The 20,696-nt window shown below is 55.4% G+C and overlaps 1 protein-coding gene across 1 annotated transcript in view; it reads right to left on the bottom strand.

The window, feature by feature from the left end:
• FGF18 (fibroblast growth factor 18) overlaps positions 1-20,696 on the bottom strand; it is a 37,377-nt gene that overhangs the window by 4,561 nt on the left and 12,120 nt on the right. The window contains exons 3-4 of the mRNA XM_012461129.3: positions 16,856-17,036; positions 3,663-3,769 (exon numbers count right to left, since the gene is read on the bottom strand). Coding sequence (XP_012316552.1) covers positions 3,663-3,769; positions 16,856-17,036 — 288 coding nt within the window. The remainder of the gene's footprint in view (positions 1-3,662; positions 3,770-16,855; positions 17,037-20,696) is intronic.

The following is a 20,696-nucleotide window of genomic DNA, read 5'->3' as shown; positions in this document are numbered from 1 at the left end:
CAGAATTTGATCTCTCCCCTAATACCACCTCCAACCTCTTGCTTCCCGAACTGGAGCCCTAGTCCTTCTATTTGATCTGAAGATGGAATCCTGATGACATCATCTGCCCTCTAGATCCAGTCTTACCCGAAACTAGAACCACCCCCTGGACTGCGTCTTTTTTAGTTTTTGGGGTTTTTTTTCTATATAAGCCCCACATTCTCTTTTTTGCTTAAGGCATTTTAGGTTGAGTTTCAGCCACTTGCAACCAAAGCCATCTTAACAAAGATGTGCTGGTGGGCAGAGCGCTTCCCTGCCCTGAAAAGGTCTGTGACTCTATGTTGCCCCAAAAAGGACTCAGTGATTGAAACAGGTGGGGGCAGATGAGAAAACTACAGCCTGGGTTGCGCCTAGCACATCATGCTAGATACTCAACAACTGTTTACAGAATGAAAGGAAGCGCCACCTCCTGGGCCTAGTGACGTAGGTTCCAGAGGGGTAGCAAGGAGAAGGGGGGCCACCTCAGCATGCAGGAGCTGGGGACAGAGCTTTGGCATCTGATTGGTACAATTCGGCAGAAAGAGTAACTCCAGCAAGGGCCTGCAGCCTCTGGAAAGCTCCGTTGAGGGCTCGATGTGGGTGCCCTTGCTGCAGCCAGGGATGTGCAGGCTTGGCACACAGACGGCCCAAAGGTGTCCCATTGAGCCACTCCAAAGGAGTCGGCACTGGAGCTGAGACCAGGCGCTCCCACAGGTGAAGAAGTGACTTGTAACCGGGCTTCAAAGGGGGAAGGGACTAACACTTAGCAAGTGCCTACTTGCCTACTAAGTGCTCAGATTATCATTCCCATTTTACAGATGAGGACAATGAGGCTTGGCAAGGTCAGGGCGCTTTGACTCCCTTGGTTTGATTTGGACAATTCGGGCTGTGGCTTAAGAGTCAATCCACAGACAGCAGGAACCATGTTTCTCTCTTTGTTGCCCCGGCAGCCCTTTGGCCAGGTATGCAGAGCTCAAATGAATGGATGCAGAATCGGCCCTCAGGGAGCTCCCAGTGTGATGGAATGCAGGCACAAAGACAGACAGCCACGACCCAGGTCAGCAGACAGGTAACAGAGGGCTGTTCGAGGGGCTGCAGGGCTCCAGGGTGGGTGGGCTGACTGAGGCGTCCGGGAATAATGAGCCAGGACTCAGGTGGACAGAGGGAAGGGCAGTTCCGGCAGAGGGCACAGCATGGACAGTGCCCAAAGGCCCTGTCCAGGGAACAGTGGTGCCCAGTGCCATGCATCTGGGGCATAAGGAAGGCATGTGCCCGGGGAGGCTCCCCAGGGCCTTCAGTGTCCCATAGCAAGGTGGGAGGACCCATGCTATGGATCTGGAGTTGGGTGGGGGTGGGGGCAGGCCATGTGCTGCCCTCCAATGCCGTATGTGCTGTAGAAAGCAGAAGGTGGGCAGTGGGGAAAGGCCTGGAGGTGCAGAAGCCACACACCAGGTGGCTGGGACAACGACTTCCGGGAAGGTGGGGAGCAGAACAGAGGCGGTGGCAGGGTTAGGAAAGGAGGGGACTCCCAGGACCCGAGGCCCGGCTGGGCAGGGAGGCTGTGGCGAAGGCGGCAGTCTAGGAGCCAGATTCCTGCCTCGGGGACCAGAGAGCGAGGGGCGCTGGGCGAGGCGGAGGCCAAACCTAGACAGGTGGATTTGGGGGCGCCCCCGAGTCCCCCTCCGAGGGGGAGGGGCAGAAGACAGGAGGCTGGCAGGGGCTGGGGGCGGGCGTGGAGGCCGGGGAGGGAGCGGGGGAGGCGCCGGGGGCCGGGGCCGGGCCTCCCTCCGCTGCGCCAGGGCGCGCCGCGCCAGCTGAACCGTCACCAATATTAATGACGGGAGAGAGGGCGAGGGGGCAGGAAATCGGAGCCGGCTCCTGTGGAAGCGGTGACTCAGCGGCCAGCCCGAGGGCGGGAGGCGGCGGGAGGCGGTCGACGGCGGGGTGGGGGGGCGGCCCGAGGGGACGGGGCTGCTCTTTTGAGCCCCGCGCGGCCCTCCTGGGGTCAGGATGCCGGGAACCGCGCGCGCAGACGGCGAGGGCGGGCCGCGGCCTGGGCACGGGCACTAGCGGGTGCCGCCGGCCCCTCCTGGGGGAGAAAGAGAAAAACGAGCCGAAAACTCAAAGCAGGTTGGGCCTGGGAGGCGGCCCAGGCGGGCAGGAGAACAAAGCGCCTGACGCGGGGCTGGGCCGCGCCGCCACAGGAAACGGCCGGCCAGGCCAGGGGGACCCGCCAGGCCAGGGGGACCCGGCGCCCGCGCCCCAGTCCGCGGTCCCGGCCCAGACCCCCCTCGCCGGCCGGCCGGCCTCGCAACCACGGAAAGTGAATCACTAATTAAAACCACTCCTCGGCATCCCGGAGGCGCGCTCTGCGGATTACTATTATGTTGCTCTTTGAGAAGCCTCAGTTGGTGTGGGCAGTGCGGCTGGAATCTTTTCCTTCCAAACCCGGCTTTGAATCCCGCGGAGCTCTAGTGTGGGACCTGGGACAAGTGCCCGGGCGTGGCCGAGCCTCGGCTTCCTCATCTGTGGAATGGGGATGGTAACGGTGGCAGCCTCCTGGGATTCATTTTCAGTTCAGTGCCAGGCAGAAAGTCGGTGCTCAATTAGCGGAGGCTATTGTGACCGTAATTATTAACAAAAATAATGCGACAATGCCCTGGCTAGGATCCCTGGCCTGTTACACCCTCCCCAGCCTCTTGGGTGTGGGGCGCGGGGGAGAGGGATAAGACGGCTTCAGCAAGACTGAAGTCATCTCCCCCACCCCCAGCAAGATGTAATGAACCACAGATAATCAGCCAGGGCACTGCCCCCAAGCAGAAGCCCATCCCCCTTGGAATCTGGGCCTACCCTCCACTCCCCTCCACCTGTCCAGGCAGAACCCCCTCAACCCTGGTCATACAAGCTGGATATAGGAGTGAGTCAATCTCTGCAGAGAGAAGGGACAGAGAGCCTGACCCCACCACAGAGCTCCTGTGGATAACACCTTCCATTCAAACACCAAAGGAAGCCAGTTTGTGACTTTTGCAAACAGGTGCACCCAGGAAACAAACAGGGGTGCTGAGGAGCAGCATCATTGGAGACTCAGGTCCCCCTGCACGTGGGTTCCCCCTCGGAAGTACCCCCACCTGCCCCCACCATAATTTGTTACATGCAGCTCTCTTGCCAGTTTCAAAGTAATAAAATCTTCCTGAAATGCTAGAACCATGAAGCCCAGCACTGACGAGGCAGCCGGGTTCCGGAGCCCACTACTACAGGACCGTTGGCACTGTCAGCCCCTGGCAACTGTTAAAATGATCGCTGCAGCCACAGCCCTTGGCTTGCCAGTTCCTTGTTCCCAGACTTCAGGAACACATAGCTGGGGTGCCCCAGAGCCCCTCAAGGTTTCTCCCATGTCCAAGAGAGCCAGAGCTCCACACCCAGCAGGAGAGACCAGGGACCTGTGTGCACCATAAGTTATAGCCTTGTATTCCTCGGCCTGGTGAGCTCAAGTGCCCAGTCAGAGGAGTAGGGGATGGGGCAGGGTGAAAGGAGGAGATTACAGTTTCCATTTGGGGCTGACAATGCTCTGGACACATTGTTGCAGCTCCCAGAGCTGCCAGAGGGGAACCCTAATTTCCTGGGAGTCCCAGGCCATCACTCACCTTCCCCACGAGCTTGCCTTTGCGGTTCATGCACAGGTAGAATTCCGTTTCCTTGCCCTTGATCCGGACTTGACTACCGAAGGTGTCTGTCTCCACTAGGAGCTGGGCTTCGAAAGGCAGAAGGAAAACACACATTTTATTATCAGGGGCAGTGGCTTGGTCTAAAGGCTCAGTGACATGGTCCCTGGTCCTATCTTTGGTCCCTCACTCCCCCAAAATCAGGCATGGGGAGGCCTAACAAGTCCCACAGGACAGATGCCATACAAATAACCACAGAGAAATCAGAGAAGTAGCAGTGCCCTGCCCCTCAGGCAGGAAGATGGAAGCCACCTATCACCTGGTCCCTTCCCTCCAGCCTCTCTTGGCTCGACTTGGGATCCGGATGGCTCCAGCCAGAAGGGAGTTCTGCCCCTTGTGGCTAAACACCAGTGTGCCCTTCTCCCCATCATCACCCATCTTCCCTAGCCCTTCAACTCCCCCAAACAGGACAAAGAGCCATGCAAAAAACCATTTCCCAAAGCAGGACAGACAACCATACAAAAAGACCATTCTCCCAAAGGTACAGACGGCCGTCCAAATAATCCCCTCCCCCAAACCCAAAGCAAGACAGACAGCCAGAAAAATAACGCCATTCCCCAAATCAGGACAGCCAGCCATACAAATAATCCTATTCCCCAGATACCACACAAATAACCACAGAGGGCCTGGCACGGTGGCTCACACCTGTAATCCCAGCACTTTGGGAGGCCGAGCCAGGAGGATCACCTGAGGTCAGGAGTTCGAGACCAGCCTGGCCAACACAGTGAAACCCTGTCTCTACCAAAAGTACAAAAATTAGCCAGGCGTGGTGGTGCACCTGTAGTCCCAGCTACTCGGAGGCTGAGGCAGGAGCATCACTTGAACCCAGGAGGCAGAGGTTGCAGTGAGCTGAGATTGTGCCACTGCACTCCAGCTTGGGCAACAGAGTGCGACTCTATCTAAAAAAAAAAAAACCACACACACACACACAGAGAAACAGCTAAGGGGACCAAGGGGACAGACAGACCCACATGCAGGCATATGGATGCACACCTCCCCTGCCTTTCGGAATGTCAAGCTATTTCCTCCAAAAGTTGGGTCTGTGGCCCCTTCCTGCAGAGCAAACATCTGGAGCCCCTGCTAGTGCCCCCTGGCACCTTTACCCTGGCTACTTATAGCAGGAAGGGCACAGGGAGTAAGGTGTGAGCTCTCTGGGAAAAGGTATGCAGGATATTCCACTGCCCTCCATGGAGGCACCAAAGCTGAAGGGTAACTAACACCCAGGAGCCCAGAAATCCCACTCAAGCCCCGATCTCCCCTGGTCCAGGGCGGAAGACCCCATGCTACACCATCTATGCTCCACAGAACCTCCCTCAGGATGAGGGGTCTGCAGCTGATCCCCCAAAGCCCTGCCTGAACAAGGACATCAAGCAGCGAAAGAGTATGACTGTCCCTTGATTAGGCATGCTGTGTCCACATCTTTTCCTCTCCCACTGCCAGCCCACATTTTTCTCCCCAGTAGGAGGCTGCTGTGTGACTTTGGGTAGGCCACATGCCCTCTCTGAGCTCTCTCTCCTCTCTGGTCTTAAATCCCCCGTGCCTGACTCCCCAACACCAGCTGCTTTCTTTGCCTGTGACTGCCCCCCTCGAAATTCGTGCACTCTTTTCCCTGACCCCTTGTTTCCTAGTAGCCCCTGCCCCTCCCTCACCCACAAGAGTTTAATTTCAGTGACAAGGGACTTGCTTCTCCATAACAAAAATCATAGCCCCAAATTCCTGAGTACAGTACCCTTGGAGCCACAAAGAGTATACCTCAGTGCCCTTAAAATGCACTAGGTATGATTTTAATAAAAAAATTTACAAATATAGACCCTGGTGCCCTGCTGTGAAAATTAAAACCATCTGGAACTTGAGATTTCCAATAATTAATCTAGCCCTCCTTTGACACCACTACTAATTAAAATATGATACCCACCTTTCCAAGTGGGAAAAAAAGAAGAATTTACATAAAATTTAAAGATCTAACAAGAATTTAGTAACTCTAGAAACAAGGGGAGGCACATTCTTCTCTCCACCTCCCCCCAGCCCTAGAAAACACTGAGTTGGGGATATTAACCAACGCTGAGATGGCGGTGGGTGGTGGGTGCAAGCCCTTGATCCTCCCTGTTCCCCTTAAGTCAAACTCCCTGTCATTTCCTCTGTGAGCTCCCTCCCTGGGGCCAAACATCACAGCAGCTCTGAAACCTGCTTCCTCCATATCTTTGCAAAGCTCAGGCCCCACAGGGGGTGAGGAGTTATGGGGGTGTCAGGACAATTTCAGGTGCTTCTGATGAGGGGCAAAGGTGAGAGCTTTGGAGTGCACAAATCTTGATAGGAATCCCTGGCCCCAACCATATGACCCTGGGCCTCAGTTTCTTCTCCTGTAAAATGGGGGTATATCTTCGATAGCTATTGTGAGGATTATACAAAATGATGCTGTGAAGAGCTTAGCACTCTGTTCTCAGAGGTTAGGGAGGGAAAACTCAGCAACTGTTATTTAAGTTTCCTGCAAACCGCAAAACCAAACTGTTTTCCCAAAAGAAAAGACAAACAAAAATAGAGTGGAAGGAAATGGGATGTGTCTGCAAGGGTGAGGGAGCAGAGCTTCCCTCCCTGGGTCTTGTGCTATGACCTGAACTTCCCAACATCCTTCAGGGCTACAGGCATCCCACACTGAGAAGCGCATCAGAAAATGCCTGGGGCTGGGGCTCGCCGGGTCTAGTTTCGTTCTGGCATTGCCATCCTAGGCTGCGTGACCTTGAGCAAGCCACACCCTGCTCTGAGCCTCAGTTTCCCTACCTGTGCAAGGGGGAGTGGCTCGACCCTATTCTCCTTCTCCTTGGGATTAGGAAGTTGCGTCCAGCAGAGGGGCAGGGGCGGGAGATGACGGAAGTAGGTGAAGCCACTGAGTTGGGGTCCAGACAACCCCACATAGCCTCTCAGCCCCTCCCAGCACATGCCTGGACCTCTGTCCTCAGAACCGCTCCTGCTATGCTCCCCTTAGAGCCCACTGAAGCCACCCATCCCCACGAGATTGGGTGTCTTTATCCCCATTTTACAGTGTAGGAAACAGGTTCAGAGCAGCAACCCAGTAACAGGGGCTGACCTCAGGACTGCCTGCCTCTTTCTGCTGGGGCCTGAGCTCCAGGGGAGAGGCCCCCAGCTCTGGAGGGACAGGCATCCCAGCACAACCCCCACCCCTCACCAACCAGGGCCACTGCAGGAAGCCCAGGCCTTTACCTGAGCTGTCCAAAGGCCCTGGGGCAGGGGTTGCACCTCCACGCACCAGAAGCCTAGCCACCCCCACCCCAGCGTGGGGAGGGTCTGCGCCTGGCCGTCATGCCAGGGGAGCCAGAAGTCTGTTCTCTCCGCGACTGTAGCATGCGATGGAGTGACCTAGACTCCACTCAGCACATGACATCATGAGGAGGGAGCCGGGCCAGAATTATGTAAAGTCTTTTGGGAGTAATAGCAGCAGCAGTTCTCAGAGAGGGGGGCTGGGGAGAGAGAAAATGAGACGGAGAGAGAGACAGGAGAAGGAGAAGAGAGACACACCACCCAGGCCGGGTCCTCCGCAGCACACACCCACTCCCATGACCCAAGCCCCCAGGATGCTGCTCTCAAGAGCTAGAAACTTCATCCAGGCTCAAGCACAGCTCCATTCGTGAGGCCCGCACCAGGCCAGGTGGAGGAGTTGATGACGTTATCTCACCCTGCTTATCGGACTTCCTCACCGCCCCGCTGGGCCACCGTCCCCTCCAGCCTGCACAACTCAACAGACCCCTCCCTTTGCCACGATCCTCCCGTCCACCTCTCCTCCACACCACAGCCAGGGGAATCCTTTAAAAATATGAATTTGCCAGGTACTGTGGCTCATGTCTGTAATCCTACCACTTAGGGAGGCCGAGGCGGGTGGATCACCTGAGGTCAGGAGTTCAAGACCAGCCTGCCCAACACAGTGACACCCTGTCTCTACTAAAAAAATACAAAAATTAGCTGGGCATGGTGGCACATGCTTGTAGTCCCACCTACTTGGGAGGCTGAGGCAGGAGAATCACTTGAACTCAGGAGACAGAGGTTGCAGTGAGCAGAGATTGTGCCACTGCACTCCAGCCTGGGTGACAGAGTGAGACTCTGTGTCAAAAAAAAAATAAAATAAAATAAAGAATATATAAATTAATTGTGTCCCTTCCCTGCTAAAAAAACCTCGTAGGGATCCCCAATCCACATAGAAGAACATGTAAACTCTTCACTGGGACCCGAAGGGGGCACACAGCCTGGCCCCTGTGGACCAACCCCGCCTCCCTTCCTTGCCCCTCCCTCTAGCACACCAAGCACGCTCCTGCCACAGGGCCTTTGCACCTGCCGTTCCTCTTCCTGGAGGCTGCTTTGCCCAGAGCTTCCAGAGTGGCTCCTCATCTCCTGGGTTGTGGTGCAAATATTGCCCCTCAGACAGGCTTTCCCAGACCACGATGCCTAATGCCGGCACCACCCTCCCCAGTCCAGCCCTACACCATTCCCCTGCTCCATTTTCCTGAGAGCTCTTCTCTGAAACTCTTCCTATTGTCTGTCTCTACCCAGCAGAAACTAAACTCCACAAGGACAAGGACCTATCTGTCTTTACACCACTCTGACCTCCAGCGCCTAGCCCATGCCTGGCTCAGAGCAAGTGATCAGTCAGCCAGTTTTAATAAGCTCACTGACAGTCTTGTGGCGTAGGGATGATTAACAGCACTCACTGGCTAATGAAAACGAAATTCAGGGAGGTGAAGTGGCTTGTCTGAGGCACATGGCTGGGAAGGGCAGGACAAGGTCTGAACCCAGTGTCTGATTCCACAGTCAGTGCCCTTCACCACTGTGTTCCTTCCTGGTGTGACTCTGGGTGCCACTTGCAAGAACCCTGGGTTCCCACCCAGCCATCCCCAGCCTCAGTGACAATGCGAAAAATCTCTTCCTTCTCTGGGCCAGATCTAGGTAACCTCTGAGGCCTCTTTCAGTTCTGTCCCCCTGGGAAGTATCAGTAAGTGACATTTCTTTAGAGCAGATGATGTGCTGGGCATTGTCCTAACTACCTTACACGCATTATCTCATTTAATTCTTACCACCATCCCAGGAGGTTAGAACTATTGTTATCATCCCCAATTTGCAGGTAAGAAAACAAAGTCCCACAGCCACACAGTGATGGAGCTGAGATCCAAGCCCAGGCAGTTTGACCCAGAAGTCTTGGGCTTCGCCTGTCTACCCCACTCCTCACTTCTCAGTGGCCCCAGTCCATTTCCTGGGGAGTGAGTGAGTGAACAGTGAAGGAAGCAGGGGAGGTCTTCTCTTTGGCCCACTTTCTTTGGGCAGAAGTTAATGGGCAGGAATGCCCATCTTCCCCCAGCTCCGCTTCCAAATGACTTTGAGGGAGGAGGGAGTCCCTAGGGTCACCCTGAGGAAGATACCTTTGACATGGGAGATGGGGAAGCCCTCAAGACCACCCAGGGCTAGGGTGTGACCATAGCCAGAAAGGCAAGGAAGGTTTGAGACCTGATCAAGGGCAGAAAAGGCTGCATGAGACCAGAGGAGGAGTACAAGATGGAAAGCCCCATGCCACAGCTCCCCCGAAAGGAGGGCCCACAGAGCCTGTCTCCCCAAGGCCCCACATAGAGCAGGAGCCCAGAGGCCACCCAGGGCTGGGGGCAAGAAGAGTGGCAGAACGAAAAAGGGCTCAAAAGATCTGCTGCCTTCTCTGGCATCTAGAGAGGAAAGCGGCAAACAGGGAAAGAGTGCAGGAAAGGAGCTGGAGAGAAAACTCTTTCTACAAAAAACTCGTGTTGTCTCTCCCCACTTTAATGCCTGCAGCAAAAATGACTAAAGAATAATAACAGCAAACACTTATCTAAGCATCCACCATGTGTCAGGCAATGTTAAAGAGTGTGAATGTGGGGCCGGGCGCGGTGGCTCATGTCTATATTCCCAGCACTTTGGGAGGCCCAGGCGGGCAGATCACCTGAGGTCAGGAGTTCAAGACCAGCCTGACCAATGTGGTGAAACCCTATCTCTACTAAAAATACAAAAATTAGCTGGTTGTGGTGGCACGTGCCTGTAATCCCAGCTACTCAGAAGACTAAGGCAGGAGAATCACTTGAACATGGGAGTTAGAGGTTGCAGTGAGCTGAGATTATACCACTGCACTCCAGCCTGGGTGACAGAGAGAAACTCCATAAAAAAAAAAAAAAGAGTGTGAAGTGTAAATGTGGAATACCTCATTTGATTGTCATAACAGCCCTATGAGATAGGAACTGTTATACCATTTTACAGATGAAGAAACTAAGTCAGTTATGCAGAAAAGTTAATGGAGCAGTTAAACTGCTTGCCCAGGGTCTTACAGTAGGACCAGGATTTGAACCCAGGCAGAGCAAGGCCAGAGTCAGTCTGAGACAGATGGAGACTCAGACAGCAGACATTTCACAGGCTGGTGATGACAGAAAAGAGAAGCAGCATTGACTGACTGACTGATTGATTGGTTGGTTGGTTGGTCAGCTGACTAATCCCAGTGTGCTTCCCCAGCAGGGTTTCCCAGAGGGTGATCAGAGCCTTGCTGTGAAGACTTTTGGTCTGAAGGGTGGGAAACAGCAGGGAAAGAGAGAGAGGCAGCCAGAGGCGTGGAGAGAGACACAGCACAGAGACAGAGTTGAATCCCACAGACGCAGGGGACAAGACCCAAAGAAGTGGAACCAGGGAGAACAGAGCTGGAGGGTGGACTGTTTCCCCAAGCCTGGGGTAAAGTCCCCAATACCCACAAGAGCAGCAGGGGAGCTGGGAGCCAGTGAGGGGCTGGCCCCCGGCCTGGGGCCCTGAGACGGGTGGACAGTAGCTGGCCAGCTGCAAAGATCCCAGTGCTGACAGAGCTGCTGGCCGCTCTCCAGGCATCTTCCCCCAGTGAAGAACCATCCTCACTACGGACAGCCCTGAGAGGTCACACTGAGTCAGCCCTCCCTCCTTCCCCACTGAAGGCAGACCAGGTCTCCAGAAAGGGAGAGAGAGGCGGGGATGGAGGACAAGGTATCCTTTCCGGAGACACTTCCCCATCACTATAACGCACACGCCCGGGCATACACACACTCTGCTGTATATGGTCTTTTCCCAAAGATGCCCACAGTTCCACTTCTCCATATGGACACACCAGAAAGTCAGAGGGAAAAACATCAACAGGGTTCATCAGGAGCTCCATTTCACCCTAGCTGCAGCTCTTGTGTAGCCATGTCAATCAAGGGGTTGGTGAGGTGTGGGTGGCCACTTCCCCCAGGGTCAGAAGTTGTGGGACACGAGCTCAGAGGGGCAGGGGTTTAGGTGGAGAGAGGAAGGTCCCTTCCCTGCTGGGAGAGCTCCTGGGGGAAGCTGGGTCTGATGACCACCCTATCCGCACTGCATGGTGCAAGGCTGGCTGGATGGAAAGGAAGGGTGGTGGGAAAGGAGGGAGGGAGCACTGATTTGCCGAGAATCTACTGTGCACTGAGATCTGTGCCAAACAGAAAGAAGCCTCCTTGCCCCAATGCCCAAGGGGAAATGACCCCTGCCACACACCCCAACACACACAGGGCGTCACCCATACGTTCACTTGCTCAAGCATATACTGAGAGCCTCTTCGTGGTTGGCCCCGTGTGCTGGGGCTGCAGCAGTGAACCAAGCAGACGAAACCTCCACCCTCAGGGAGCTTACACTCTAACACAGGAGACAGATAGTGGGTAACTAAATACATAACGGAAGGTCGGATAGTGACAAGTACTAGGAAGAGGGAACAGAGCTGGGGACTCTCTGATAAGGGGACAATCATACAGAAGCCTGAGTGGGTGAGGGAACAGGCCATGAGGATATCTGGGAGAAGAGCATTCTCAGGACAGCAAATGCAAAGGCCCTCCGACAGACAGTGCTTGGATGTTCAAGGGACGCCCGGAAGGCCGCTGTGGCTGTGGCCACGTGAGCAAGGAGCAGAGGCAGAGCCTGAGGCTGCAGCAGGATCAGGAGCTGGGCATACCAGGCCTGCAGGCTGATTCAAGGACATGAGTGTTACTCTAAGTGAGACGAGCACCTCTGAGCTGTGGAGGAACACGCTCACATTTTGGGACGCGTGTGGAAAATGGACCATGGGGGCTCAACTCTGACACTAGGGGTCCCTGCTACATCAGCCACCCAACCAGCCCAAAGGACCTTGGGCCCTGCGAGGGGTGGACAGTAGCTGGCCAGCCACAAAGATCCCAGTGCTGACAGAGCTGCTGGCCACTCTGCTACCTCATTCTGGCAACTACCAGAATGAGGGAAATGGAGAGGAGAGGACCCCTTCCCAGCTCCATCACCAAATCAGCAAAAGCCCTGAAGCCCCTACCTTCCTGCCTGTGTGAGCCACTGAGAGCAGCCCCTGGTTACGCTTTGAGTTGCCCGGTACATATTTTATGCATCCTTCTGGCCATCTCGAAAGGGGCCCTGCTCTCTGCCAAGCCTTGTGCTGGACATGGAGACATAGCACAGAGCAAGGTCACGGCCTCCAAGGAGCTCAGACTCCACAGGGGCACCAGCCACATCAACAGATGGTTCCACCGCAGCAGGACCCTTGATGGGACAAGGGCGAGCACAGGGGCTCAGGGGCTCTGCACCCAGCCTGGGGGCTCAGGGAAGTATCTGCACTGGGGCACGCTGACTCTCTGCGAAGCTGGAATCACAGACTCACCCCATGCCTGAGCTGGAGGAAGCTGCAGAGTACCAGCTGCACACCCTTTCCCCTACCCATGTTACAGGTGGGGAAACCGAGGCCCAGGGAGAGAACGGGTGGGCTCAGGGCCACATCGAAAATTCACAGCCTAGGCTCTTCCTACTCAAGGTCAGCCTCTAGTAAGGAAGAGAGAATAGGGGGCCCTAGACTGAAGGCTCCTTGATGGCAGGGACGAGGCATGTCACTGACCATGACAGCCCCCTCCCCTGCTGCTTGTGCTTGATAATTTCTGCTGAATTAGTGAGGGACGGAGAGGAGATCACACCCAATCATGGAAGCCAAAGCCCTCCTCCCTCATCAGGACAGAGACGGCAGACCTTGCTGCTGGGAATCACAGGAGGATGCCTCTTCTCCCTGCATCTGACCTGCCAGGGTCCCACTGATGGCAGACAGGAGCACTGCTGCTTCCCCCAGATCCTCTCTGGAGCCAGGTCCTCACCTGAGCCCATGACGGCACCCCCCACACTCCTCCCATAGTAAGGAGATCAGGTGGTGATTATTAATACTTGTTTAATGATCATATAATCTTTAGGCATAAGATTCTCTCATCTCAATTACCCTGTTTGTAGAAGGGGAAACAGGATCAGAAAGGCTAACTCAGATCCATGGTCTCCCACTCGAAAGTGGTGGAGCCAAGACTCAAATCCCACAGGATTCCTGCGTTGATGTGCTCAATCCTCCAAATACCATCTCCCCAGCTAGCAGGGCCCCTCTGCTGGCCTGCCCTGGGTTATTCTGGGCACTGCCAGTCCTGGAGGCTGGTCTACTGCAAAATGTTTTTGTTGGGTTTTTTTTTTTTTATCATTTTTTTCTTCAAACAGAGAAATCTTTTTTCAAATAAAATCAGGCAGGAATATCCAATCATAAGGTTTCACAAACTTTAAAAGCAGAGTTGCTCTGGAAACCCCCCATGCTGGAGCCTCTACAACTCCCTGCATGTGGGCTCAGCCGGGCCCTCCTTCTGAGGAGTTGGTGCCTCCCCTCTCTCCACATCCCAGGCTTAGGGACATCACCTCGAGGGCAGGTGGACGGGGGCCTCCTCCTCCCCACTCGGCAGATAAAGAAACTAAGCCCAGGCAGGGAGGCTGTTCCCCAGCTCTGCAGGATGTCAGGGGTAGAGCTGCAACTGGGACTCAGTGTCCTGCGCCCTGTTCTGTGACATGGCAACTGCCTGCAGGACAGAAGTGACCAGCACCAAGGGCAAGCAGAGGGGAGGCTGATATTCCCCAGGTGGGCAGGGTGCCCCTCTCACACAACCTCCCACCTGCCAGGTATCCAACTACCTAAGCCTCCAGCCATCTGGTCAGCTGTGCTCTCCCTCCAGAACCCAAGGCAAGGCAAAGAAAATCCCTTATTCCTGGAGCAGCCTGCTCTTAAAGCCCCTAAAGCTTTCCCAGTACCGAAAAGCTTTAGGGGGCCAGAGGGAAACCCTCTTGCAGAAGACCAAGGTCTGGAAGCCCCACTGGCACCTAAGCAGATTTCACCAAAGGACCACCCACCACTGTGGAGCAGGCCAGAGCCTCTGGGCAGGGCACCCAGACCCTCAGGCCCGCCCACAGAGCCAGCATCATGGGATTCTGGCCTTTACAGAGGCAAATCTGAGGTTCTGAATGTCTGTGGGGATTCCAGATTCCAGGTGTTTACAGGGATATACCCGTAGTGTCTGCTGAGACTCTGAGACAGCATGTTATAAAATTATATGATTCTGACGAAGCGTGTAGTACATCTCAGACTGCATCATTCTCAGCGGGAGCAGGTTCCTGAACTGTCCTGGGCCCCCTGGCCGCCCCTCCCCCCGAGACAAGGCAGGCCCCTAATGCAGATCGGCAGAGCAGCCCCACCCTCCTGCCCTGGCCTGGCCACATAAATCACCCTCCCAATAATATTTGTATTGATTATCTAGATTGGAAGCCTCAATTGGCTCCATTGTCTCACTTCCTCTCCCCTGGCTCACAGATGGGGTCCCTTGGCCTCATCTGTGTTTCTAATGTGGCATTTAAATGGAGCAGCAGCAGCCAGCAAGGCCCTGCACTGCCCTGGGTGTGGGGGGTCGGAGGAGTATAGAAACATATTCCTTGAGAGAGGACCATAAAATCTTAGAGAGTGTGTCGCTGGCAGAGAAGCCAGGAAGACCTAGTCCCTGGGTACTCGAAGTGCTGTCCACTGGCCCCACCCGGGCACTCGTCAGACATGCAGCAGATCAGGCCCCGCCCCCAAGACCCACTGAACCAACATGGGCATTTGGACAGGATCCCTCCATGGTCACATGCACATTACACTTAAGAAGCATGGCTGGACATGGTGGCTCACATCTGTAATCCCAGCACTTAGGGAGGCAGAGGCGGGTGGATCACCTGAGGTCAAGAATTCGAGACCAGCCTGACCAACACGGCAAAACCCTGTCGTCTCTACTAAAAATACAAAAATTAGCGGGGCATGGTGGTAGGTGCCTGTAGTCCCAGCTTCTTCAGAGGCTGAGGCAGGAGAATCGCTTGAACCTGGGAGGCAGAGGTTGCAGTGAGCTGAGATCACACCACTGCACTCCAGCCTGGGTGACAGAGTAAGACTGTCTCAAACCAAAAAAAAGGACTGCTTTAGCCCAACCATTGTGTTGTGCAGAGGAGCAACCAAGGCCCAGAGAAGGCAAAAGGCTTGTCTGAGGTCACACAGCAGGAAAAGATTCCCTGAGTTCCCAGTTCAGGCAGAGGGAATGTGAGGGCAAGTGGTTTCTGAGGTGAGGGGCCGGCCATTTCCGGGCTCCCCTCCCTCTGGAGCTCCCGCCTCAGGTCTCAGGGCGTGGACAGATGGTTCAGACCAGAGTCTGACCCCCCTGTACTCTCACAGCCTGGAGGGGCCAATGAGAACTCCGGGGACTCCCCAGAAGGGCACCTCCTCCCGTCCCGGCCAGCCAGCTGCCCCTTCTGGCAGCAACTGGACAGCAGATCCCAGGGAAAACCACCACCTGGGTCTGCCCAGCACAGCCAGGCGCCTGTGGAGGGGGGCACGAGGGATGGGAGGTCCCAAAGAGGCGGCCAGCAGAGGGCCTGGGAGAGGTGGGGAGGAGGGAAGCTGTGGTCTGAAGGAGGGAGGCAGAGCTGGTGGGGAGGGGGCAGAGAGGTGGACAGCAACAAAACGGGAAGTGGGAAGAGTTGGGAAAGGAAGAAGGGGAAAGAGAGCGGGAGGGGAGCAGAAGCGGTAAAGAGTGATGGCGGGATGAAGGAGGGAGGCAGCTGGCCCGGAGGTGCACAAGCTCAGCATGGCCCAGCCCTGCCTGGCCTGGCCGGGCCGGCCCAGCCCCCAGTGACGGTGCAGCTGCCACTCTTGGGCCCTACCATGAGGTCAGTCCTGCCCCGGGGCTGAGGGAAAATAAATGGTGTCCAAGATAAAAGGTCCAAGAAATTATTTGTCTTGTTGTCACGTCCTGACTGCAATGGGCAGGGCTGGCGGGCAGGCAGGACATCGTCCCAGAAACGCCCAGGCTGGCAGGTTTGGCCCCACACACAGGACCACGGCCCCAGCTCCCCAGGCTCAAGGCTGGGGCCTGGGCCACCTCCCAGAATCTGGGCCTGAGAAGGCAGGAACGGGCGGGGGCAGGTGCTTTCCCGGTGAGGGGCAAGGACCAGGAGGCCTCGAAGCAGTCTCCGCTTTTCCTGCCTGGCAATTTTAAATAAATAATCTACGTGGTATTTGCTCAGCGTCTGTCTAGGCCAGATGCCCTCCAAGTCCTGGGAAGGCGGAGTGCTGCCTGTTTCTCTCACTGCTGAGCACCTTTGTGGGCCAGGGGGCTTGGGATGTCTCACTCCTCCCAGACATTGCAGAGGCAGCATAGGCAGGAAAGCGGGGAGAGTTCCCAAGTACTCCAGGAGGGATGGGCAGTTCCAGGGTCAAGGGCAGGTCAATAGGATCATGGCCCAAGGTGTTATGAGCGCCACATATCACAAGTGCACAGGCTGAAGCTCAAAGAGCCCATATGCACACACACACATAACACATGCACTAGGCCGATTTCCACCACCACCAGCTTCCAAAAAGCATCACCCAGAGGCTCCTGCCCCTTGAAGTGGCTGAACCTAGGGCTGTTCTTATGGGAACAGCCACCTGCTTTAGGCCATCCCAGGCAAGTCACCAATACCACAGCAGATGCCACTTATGGGGCATTTACCAGCCAAAGAACTTTTCATTCACATCTTCAGTTAGTACTCCCGACAGTGTTCTCAAGGATTCACCATTACATCCCCATTTTACAGATCAGGAAACTGAGACCCAGAAGGAAGCAGTGTCAGGTCCAAGATCAGCCAGGACCAGCAGAGCGGCATTTGAACTTGAGGTCTCTGAGGCCGGGAAGAGCATGTCCACAGGGTAGGAGGAGAGGGTTGGCACATACCATACTTGTCCCCATCCTCGCCGCGGGCACTGATCCTGCGGCCCAGGACCTGGATGTGTTTCCCACTGGTCCGGCTGTAGAGCTGGTACAGCCGCAGCTGCTTACGGCTCACATCGTCCCGAGCCCGCGTCTGGTTCTCCACGTGGATGCGGAAGTCCACGTTGTCCTCAGCAACCAGCACCTGGGCAGGGAAAAGGACACAGTGAGCCACCCTGGATGTCCCGGGCCCGCTGCATGCAGGAGCCAGCCACGGCCACCACAAAGACCAAGGGCTTCTCTACGCCGGCTCTGAGCTAGGCCTTGGCACACACTGATAACCAGCCTGTCACCATTCCCATTCAAAGATGAGGCACCGGGGCTCTGAGAGGTGAGGCAAGCTGCCCACGGTGGCCCAGCCAGAAAGTGGCAAAGCTAAGAATCAGGCCTAGGTCGATGTGACAACAAAGCTTCTCTTTCCACCGCAGCCACAAAGTAAAGCAAGAATGATTCTCAGTAAAATGGTGGGGCAGAGGCCCTACCCTGATTCCATCCCAGGGTAGCTGTGAGGCTACATGAGTAAACGGGAAGAAAAGTTCTAAATCCGTATGGACATGGGTGAGGAATGAGGGGATGGAACACTAGGTCCAATGGGAAGGAGGGAGGCCTGGAGAGCCTCATCCAGGCAGCCAGCGTGGCACAGTCCACTGTGACTTTGCCCCCTGAAGCTGATGCTGGGGTCTCCTCCTCATCCCACAAGGGTCCTCATGCTCACTCCCACACCAAACATCTGCCCACATCCTGAGTTAGGAGAAGCCTTTGCTTTGCATCTGCCACCAAAATTCTATCTCCCTCGAGGCTTAGCTTGTGCCTATCCACATCCTCCAGGAAGCCCTCTCTGGTTACATCAACACATATTGCTCCCATCTTCCTTCCCCTCTCATTGGGACACTTTGCATCTGCCTCCTCACTGGCCTTCTGCCTCCACTCTCGCCCGCTGGTAGTCTCTCTTCCACCAAACCCCATCCCTTCTCCACACTCTCCGGGACTTCCCATCACACTTCGGTGAAGGAGTCCTCCAAGGCCTCAGGGCCCTGCAACGCGAGCCCCTGGCTGCTTTTCACCTTCCTCTCCCACCACGACCCCCTACCAGTCGTGCTAGCCACTGGCCACCTTGGCATGGTCTGGGTGTTCCAAAATCAAAACACACTCCTGCCCCAGGGCTTTTGCACTTGTTCTTCCTTCTGCTTTGATGCTCTTTCCCAGATCCTTACATTCTAAGCCCTTGAGGTCACTCAGGTCTCTGCTCAAATGTCACCTCCTCATGCAGGCCTTCCTGGACCCCTTTCTGAAGCTCTGTGACTCTCCCTCCTTCCACCATGCTTTGTGCTTCTTTCCAGCACTTATCTGGGTTTTGTCTTTTGGCCCCAGTAGGCTGGCAGTACCATGAAAAAAAAAAAAGAGAGAGAGAGAGAGAGAAAGCTGGAGCAGTGTCTCCCATTTGTCACTATTCCACAGCACCTAACATGGTAGAAACTCAAACACCTCTTGAATGGATGCATGAACAAATGTTGAAAAGACCTGGAGTCCTGTCGTGCCATTTAGCATTGGCGTAAGTCCCCTACACCCTGCTGGTATGCATGTCCTGTCCCATGTTAACCATAAGGCTGAGCCATTCCTGAAGCCCAGACAGCGTTCTGGGTTTGTTTCCTGTGTGCCCACAAAGTCTATCACAATGCTAGTCACAAGGGACCCATTCCCAGGCTGGCACAGCCCCACCCAGCCCATGGTAGAGCTCTTGGGACCCTGTGCCTGAACTGCTGTCTCACCTCTCAGCTGTGAACTCCCAAGGGCAGGGATGTGTTTCCTTCATTTGCTACACCAGGATCTCTGTCCCCACGCGGACCTGCACGTATCCCCCGATCCTGGCCTGGGCCCACAGGTATGTCTGCGGGCAGCACTGTTGAACCTTTGTGATTGTCCTCAGGGTGGTAGCATCACCCCACATTGTGGATGAGGAAACTGTCAGCTCCACTGACAAGGCCCTAGAGCAGGAATGCAGAATCAATCCCAGGCCTTGTGACCCCAAAGCCTGCGTTTCCTGTGCCCCATCGCTTGCAGGCCACTGCCTTGTAGGGCCCTGCCTGCCCCAACAGTGCCATCAGGAGCTGGCCCTGGGTTAAAAACCCAGGATGTGCCACTCTCTAGCTAAGGGACCACATGCAAGTTATTAAACTCTAAGTGCCCGTTTCCTCACCTATAAAATAGCGTGATGATAACAGCACCCTCCTCATGAGTGGCTGTAAAGATTAAACATATACAGCAATATATTAAGTGCTCAGTGCCTGGCTCAGTAGGCGTCACTTGTGATAGAACACAAGGGAACCCTTTATGGGGCTCTAGGCGAAGCCCTACAAACCAGATTCACATTTGGGAAAATGCTATTGCTTTTGATAGTCCTCACAACCTGCGCCATGGGGACACTTGTCACCCCCATTGAACGGATGGAGACACTAAGGCCCAGAAAAGTTAAGTCCATTGCTCCAAACCACACAGCCCGGTGAGGCAGGGCCTGGCCTGTTGGCCCACCAAGTGTGCCTCCTCTTCACTTCCCCCACCCCTCAGCAGCCACACACGCCACCACTCACAGCCTGGATCTGATACCTGGGGCCCGCCTCTTTCCACATCCTGCTGCTCAGGGACAGAGGAAGTCCAGTGCCCCTGAGGTCCACACCTGATGGGCATTTGTCCGGAATAATCCCCACCCGTGGCCTTTGACCTTCCTGGAATGACTTCCGAAGGTGGTTGGCCCTGTCCCCTCCCCCAAGGGCAGGCCTCTGGTGTCCCTCCCAGTCCTCCAACTCTCCTCCTGCTCACAGGAGACCTTATCGACCAGAGGTCAAACCAATCTCCTTGCCCCGGGTCCCCGAGGGGAGCTGCCCTGCCCCAGAAGCCGGCCTCCCATTAATGATTTTCTCCCTGGCCCACTGGACAGAGGCAGCGTGGGTGACCCAGGGTCAGCAGCGGCTATCGGGTGGCACTTCCCCAGTATGCGGGAGGGAACAATCCACCTTGCCCAGCTCCCACCATTGAAGCCCCATCCTGTGGCCAGATCAACCCCCAGGGAGGTAGCGGGGGTGGCCTCTGGCTCGGAAACAGGGTTCGTTCTCCTGGAAAGGCTGGAAGCACCCAGGGCTTCCCAGGCAAGACGTCTGGAGGATGTGACACCCCCACCCGAAGCCTTCCCTAGCCCCACCTCCCAGGCTGGGTGAGGGCCCCTGAACACTCTACGGCAATGGCTTATTGTCCCAAGTCCAGTGTGACTGGTTCATCCCTGAATCTCAGCTCTGCCCTCAGAAGGCAACCAGCAAACACATGCCAAAAGGCTGTGGCCAAAAGCGAGGGAAACCTGGAGGTGAACATCAGCCCTGCCACTTACCACCCAGAGTGCCCCACAGAGGGATGTGTTACAGCGACTGATGCTCAACATTCCTCTGTTCCAGACACTCTGCTAAGAAGATCCGTCGGCCGGGCACGGTGGCTCAGCACTTTGGGAGGCTGAGGTGGGTGGATCCCTTGATGCCAGGACTTCAAGACCAGCCTGGCCAACATAGTGAAACCCTGTCTCTACTGAAAATACAAAAATTAGCGGGGCATGGTGGTGCATGCCTTTAATCCCAGCTATTCAGGAGGCTGAGGCCACAGAATCACTTGAACCTGGGAGGCAGAAGTTGCTGTGAGCCGAGATCGCACCACTGCACGATAGCCTGGGCGAGAGTGAGAATCTGTCTTAAAATAAATAAATAAATAAGAAGAATTTTAAAAAGAAGAAGACGATGACGACCCTTAGACATGGCAGTGATCC

Source organism: Aotus nancymaae, unplaced genomic scaffold (assembly GCF_030222135.1).
Source record: "Aotus nancymaae isolate 86718 unplaced genomic scaffold, 86718_ANA_hifiasm-v0.15.2.pri h1tg000015l_1, whole genome shotgun sequence".
In the NCBI taxonomy this organism is placed as follows: domain Eukaryota; kingdom Metazoa; phylum Chordata; class Mammalia; order Primates; family Aotidae; genus Aotus; species Aotus nancymaae.
This window is presented reverse-complemented; position numbering and strand designations above follow the sequence as displayed.